The 6,000-nt window shown below is 42.2% G+C and overlaps 1 protein-coding gene across 1 annotated transcript in view; it reads left to right on the top strand.

The window, feature by feature from the left end:
- Nucleotides 1–6,000, top strand: part of SH3BP1 (SH3 domain binding protein 1) — a 40,155-nt gene continuing 34,155 nt past the window's right edge. The window contains exon 1 of the mRNA XM_070947893.1: nucleotides 1–442. Coding sequence (XP_070803994.1) covers nucleotides 387–442 — 56 coding nt within the window. The 5' untranslated portion in view covers nucleotides 1–386. The remainder of the gene's footprint in view (nucleotides 443–6,000) is intronic.

Raw genomic sequence — 6,000 nt, 5'->3', positions numbered from 1 at the left:
TTTACCTGACAAGCACAAGGAAAGGTTGTGTTAAGAGGCTAGAAGGAGCAAGAAAATTAGGAAGCTGGAAAGTTTGCCAAAAAAAAAAAAAAAGTAAAGCAGCACCCAGAAAAAGATGAGTAAAGCTCATTAGTGGAAGGGGAAACCATGAGAAGGAAGTAGACTTGGGAGGAGAGGCGTAAAGACACAAAGGGAGGATAGGTGGAGAAGAAAAAGGAGGTCAAACTAGAAGATGACAAGGAAGTGACAGGAAGAAGCCTGCAGTGAAGGCGGGGAGAGAGAGAGCAACGGATGGCAGCAAGTGCAACTGGCTTGTATTGAGGAGGCACTAAAGCCTCTGGCTTGTTTTCCTGCCTTGGTGGTACTATTTCAGCTTGGCCCACAGGATGATGAAGAAGCAGTTTAACTGGATGCGGCAACAGCTCAGTTACCCAAGTGGACGGTAAGGACTACTTGTTTGGCTGCATTGCTAGACTCTTTATACAGTTTGGGGTGCTAGAACTTAGTGTTTAAAAGTTCAGGTGGATTTAGATTTTGTATCTCTAGCTGGAGGGTAGCTACTTTAAAAACTCTCACAGGGTAGTTCTCGATGGAGGTACCCTGCCCCCAAAGTCTAATACGGAGAAACCCTACTTTTTCCCTTCCGTGGGATTATTTAATTACAGTTTATTAATGGTTTACAGATCACCTTCCTATGCCCCCACCATGTTCACTCAGCAGACTTCTAAAAAGCTTCCATGGTGATTATTTTCCCACAACGGAATAGCCCTTGTTTCTGCAACCCTGTTAAGACTTCAACACCCAGATTTTGCAATCAAAAGGGGAAAGAATTCTGATTCCCAATTGTTTAACAAGAACAAAATGTCCTCTTCACTCTTATCATAGCTTGTTGCTGACCCTGATGTTGTTGACCTCACTGTTAAAATTGAGAAAGTCAATGTGGATGGTGGTTAAGGTGCTGGAGTAGGAGTGTGGACGCTCAGATTCTCCTTCTCCCTTGGCTGCAGAAACCAGTTTGATAACCTTGAGCCAATCAATCCCCCTCCTCAACCATTATCAGCATCAGGCTCTGCAACAAGCTAGATTCTAAACAATTCATCCTCACTGCATCATGCATGGTTAGATTCACCTGTAAGAACCAGGTGATGCAGGGCAAAACAAGCAAGCAGAGCCTTAGCAGGAGAAGTGCTAAGAACAGCAACTGTTGAAATGAAAATAGTGGGGCTAATCATAAATTGATTTCAGGGTAGAAAATGTGGAATCCATCTATTATTCCTATCAGATAATGAGAAAGGGCTTTTGAATTATATATACCTTTTGTGTATATAATTCAACCGATGGTCTCTGGAATTAGTGAAACAAAAACTGGATTCTGCAGAATTGAAAGCTGCCTTTCCCTGTTGTAATTAAAACTGAAATCTTTGTGTGTGTGTGTGTGTGTGTGAGAGAGAGAGAGAGAGAGAGAGAGAGAGAGAGAGAGGGAGAGAGAGAGAGAGAGAGAGAGAACAACCACATGCTTTGAAACCTCATCTACAGAGCAGTGGTGGGTTTCAAATTTTTTTATCATGGGTTCTGTGGGTTGATGAGCGTGGCATGGCTTGGTGGGCGTGGCAGGGGAAGGATACTGTAAAATCTCCATTCCCATCCCAATCTAGGGGAAGGTTACTGCAAAATCCCCATTTCCTCCCGATCAGCTGGGATTCGGGAGGCAGAGAATAGATGGGGGTGGGGCCAGTCAGAATTTTTACTACCGGTTCTCCAAACTACTCAAAATTTCTGCTACCGGTTCTCCAGAACTGGTCAGAACCTGCTGAAACCCACCTCTGCTACAGAGGCATAGACACTTTTGCTCTTTCCTAAAATAAAAGCGGAGGTTTTCAGATAGCAGAATCTGTACAATATTTTACTTGTAGGCGATGAGATTGCTACAACTAAAGCTCATGGGAGGTATGTATGTATATATCCTGAGTCATATCAATTTCATGTTTAGTCACTTTCTTGAGCAGTTAAAATAGCAGCTATCAATCAAAGGCTTACACTGGTGATCTTACGTATGAAATAATAACTGGAGATTGGTAAACTTCTAAAGATGCGAGCGATAAGTTATAACTGGCAAGATAGGAAGAATTATGGCATTTACAAGAATTCTGGCGAACCATAGGATCCCCGTTCCTGAGTTACAAATAAAAAGAAAAAGGCCAAAGGTCATGTTTCTATTAGGTTATGTTACCAACCTAGGTGTTACTAATCCTGCATCTCAATCATGTCATGCTTAATGTGGTGCATTTAGTCCAATATGCCTGAAAAGTACCAGGTTAGAAACTTTTTCTTGCCAAATATGAGCAAGAGGATGAGCAGCATCTTTGCTCCAAGAGAAGGCAGTGTTTGATTGGCCGGAGGACAGATAACTTTATTGTTTGTTTTATTTTATTTATTTGTTTGTTAGATTTATTTGCCACCTATCTAACTGTGGGGCTATTCTTGTTGTTATTGTTAGAATAACTCTGAAATATTATTGCCCTTCAGAAGATTTAAATCAAAATTCAATTATCTCTGAGGAAGATGGGCAGTTAAAAAAAAAACTAGGAAGTATAAATAAAATAAATCTGATTCCTGATGATTCTTGTATTTCTGGGCTGCTCTGCAACCATTCAGCACATCTATCGATGGATAGGATTTTACTTTTGGTCTCCCAGTGGCAAACCCATTTCACTAGCCCAACGATAAACAATTTAGTGCAGGGGTGTCAAACTCAAGGCTCACAGGCCGGATCCAACTCGTGGGGTACTTAGGCTGCCCTTGAAACAGCGAAAGACTGGCCTGCAGTGCCTCTGCCAATGAAAATGGAACTTGGGAAGTGGCAACGGCTTCCTGCAACCATCTGCCAGCGTGCAGCCTCCCAAGCTCCATTTTTGGTGGCAGAGGGTTGCAGGAGACCGTCGCAGCCTCCCCAGCTCCGTTTTGGCTGGCAGAGCACTCAGGCACCCACAGGCTCCCCTAACATGAGTGACGTCAAGCTGGCCACACCCACCCTGGCCACACCCACCCGGCCCCCAAGGTCAAAGACAACCCTGATGCGGCCCTCAATGAAATCGAGTTTGACACCCCTGATTTAGTGCCTTTCAAATATTTTGATTACAATTCCTGTAATCTCTGGCTCTTGGTCATGCTGAATGGGGATTTTGAAATTCTTCTCCAAGACATAAGTGACACCTGGTTGCCTATCCCTGCACTAAACAGTCACAAGGGAGATTCCACGGAGGTGGAATCCTCCCTTGTAACTGATGAGGAGGTCTCTTCATAATTTTTGTTCCTGTCATTTTTTTAAGCCGGAAGTGCAAGAGAAATTTGAGTGCTTACCATACATTTAAAAACGCAGGAATGACATCAGTAGAGTTAGGGCAGGGTTCTCCTCCTGGGAGTCCTGAAGCTGCTTTTCCTGTCTTCCCTGTCTAGTTGTTGTGAAGTTACTCATCCCATTCCAAGATGGGGGTGGTGAAGAGGATCTTTGCAGACTTGCTCACCTAGGCTAATTGCACAAAAGGACACCTAAGTATTGCTGTTGTTGCATAAAACAAGCGGCCGTGTTTAATAACATGTTTTTTAGGTTTAACTATTGTTTGTTTGCAACTTTCATTAAAATGCCATTGGGATCAGTCACAACACATTTTTTTAAAAATGCAGGGAGAAGAATTCATCATCTCCCCAGGATGGTTGGGGCTATAACGTTGTGAACATTATTTCAACAATGCAGCAGCAATTAAGTACCAAACTATTAACATTATGATACTTGTGTTTTAGCAGAGCATTTATTTAAAATGGGATTTCCCCCTCCGCCATAAGATAATGTTACACCCAGTTATAACAGTAATTTTCAGCTCATGAGCAACTGGTGAATGGATCCATAGCTATTGGAGTCATCTTAGCCATAAGCTTGTGCATTGCCACCTTTCCCTTTTTTCAGAGAATAGGGGCTAAAAGTTGAAATGTAAGAATCCATTTCTTGAGTCGGCAGAGCACTATTGAAATATAAAAACTGCTGTTCACAAAGCCCAATCCTAGACTGAAGTACAGGCAAACCTCAATTTAACCAGAGTTCGTGTAATGATTTTTCAAAGTTACAGCAGCACTGAAAAAAAAAAAATTATGACCCGTTCTCCCACTTATGACTGTTGCAGCATCTCGACGGTCATGTGATCAAACCTTGGGTGCTTGGCAACCAGCATGTATTCACAATGGTTGCAGCATCCCAGGATCCTGGGATTGTCATTTGCAACCTTACTAGGGTGCTTCTGACATTAAGCAAAGACAATGGAGGAAGCCAGATTTGCTTAACAACCAACCACATGATTCACTTAATAATTGCAATCATTCCTTTAACAATCATGGCACTGTTGGAAGAAAAATCCAGTTCCAGTTCCAATCCAGGAATAAAATGGAGGCTGACTGGAAGGAGAGTTGGTTTATTGATGAGCAGAACCACCAACAGCATGTGATTCTGGGACAGCTGACAAAATGGAATTGAGAGTGGGTGGGTTTTTACATCTTCTTTGGGTTTTGTATTTGAGCTTCCTGTTCCTGTGCAAAAACATATCCTTTAATATTCTAATGGCTGTTGTCAGATTCCTATGCAAATCCTAGGTGTTGTCTGAATTAATCTTGTCAACCTAATTGCTTATCTGGAGTTTCTGTCTGGCCCAGTCTTTCTGAATGGATTACCAAATCTGCATTTCTAAAAGCTGGCCTCCTCAGTTTCTGCTTGGGGCAGGGAGACTGGTGCTGGTTTCTGCCTCCCTTAAGATTTTTTTTTTCATTTCTCCTTTAGGGGAAATATTATATTCTAGCTTTTTAATATTCCCCAAAATATTTCATTTTCTAGGCAGGTGGGTGGGTGCTGACTTTCTACAGCACAAAATGTTGTAAAATGGGGCATGGCTCTCTTAACATCTGCCTTGCTTAGCAATGGAAATTTTGGGCTCGGTTATGGTTGTAAGTCAAGGACTACTTGTGTTGCTTCTGTATAGGACATGTTATGCAAATCAACTGGATAAACACTCTGATTCTCTTCCTTTCTGAATATTACCAACTAGTGGAAATAGTTGGAAAATTATCCATCAATCTCAATAGCAAAGGAGAGACGATAGAGCTTGGGGAGGTGGGTAACAAATTTTGATAAATGCCACAACCCACATCTCCTGCTTTATTGTACACAGGGAAACTCATTGCAAATTCCGCAAGCCTTTAGCCCTTGATCTTTTTCATGGGTTCTGAGCAGATTTGAAAAGGTGCAAAGTTTTGAAATAAGTACAAGGGTTTTTTTTAAAAAAAAAACAAACAACTTGCATTGCACATGGAGGCTACAGATTTTGAAAGAGTCCTTTCCTGAAGACTGTTCTGCCTTCCTGCACATAATCTGGAAAGCATGGCACTTTCAAAATATGGTGCCACCACCAGCCTATTCCTCAGCACTTTCTGCAGGGAGATGGAAGAAAACTAAGTGAAGGTGGGTCCCCAGGATTAAAAGGAAGTGCCCACACCAGTCTGAAGTGACATATCGATGCGGAGCTGGTCCCATCCACTCTCTATGTTCATCTTACTGGGAAATGGAAAAAGCAGTTGACAAACTGCATCGGATTATATATTTCTTTAATCTGCTACAGGTTGTTTTTCAAGTGGAAAACATGGTTTAGGTCAGGGATCAGCAACCTGCGGCTCTGGAGCTGCATGTGGCTCTTTTACCCCTCTGCTGTGGCTCCCTCACTCAAAATATGCGTCACAACACCAATGTGTGACACCCACCAGCATGCAATTTATTGAGCTTTTCAACTCCCGGTAGGCCAACCATGGATAAATCCAAGAAAAGTAAAGTTTCTGAAGAAAACAGAATGTTTAATTCAACTACTTATGCTAGTTTTGTGGCCGCTCAAGAAATAGTCAGGCATGGGAAGGGTTTTGTGGCTCCCGATGTTTTCTTTTCTTTGGGAAATGGATCTAAATGAC

This window comes from Pituophis catenifer, unplaced genomic scaffold (assembly GCF_029215685.1).
Source record: "Pituophis catenifer annectens isolate HBS135680 unplaced genomic scaffold, rPitCat1.0.hap2 SCAF_7, whole genome shotgun sequence".
Lineage (NCBI taxonomy): Eukaryota > Metazoa > Chordata > Lepidosauria > Squamata > Colubridae > Pituophis > Pituophis catenifer.
This window is presented reverse-complemented; position numbering and strand designations above follow the sequence as displayed.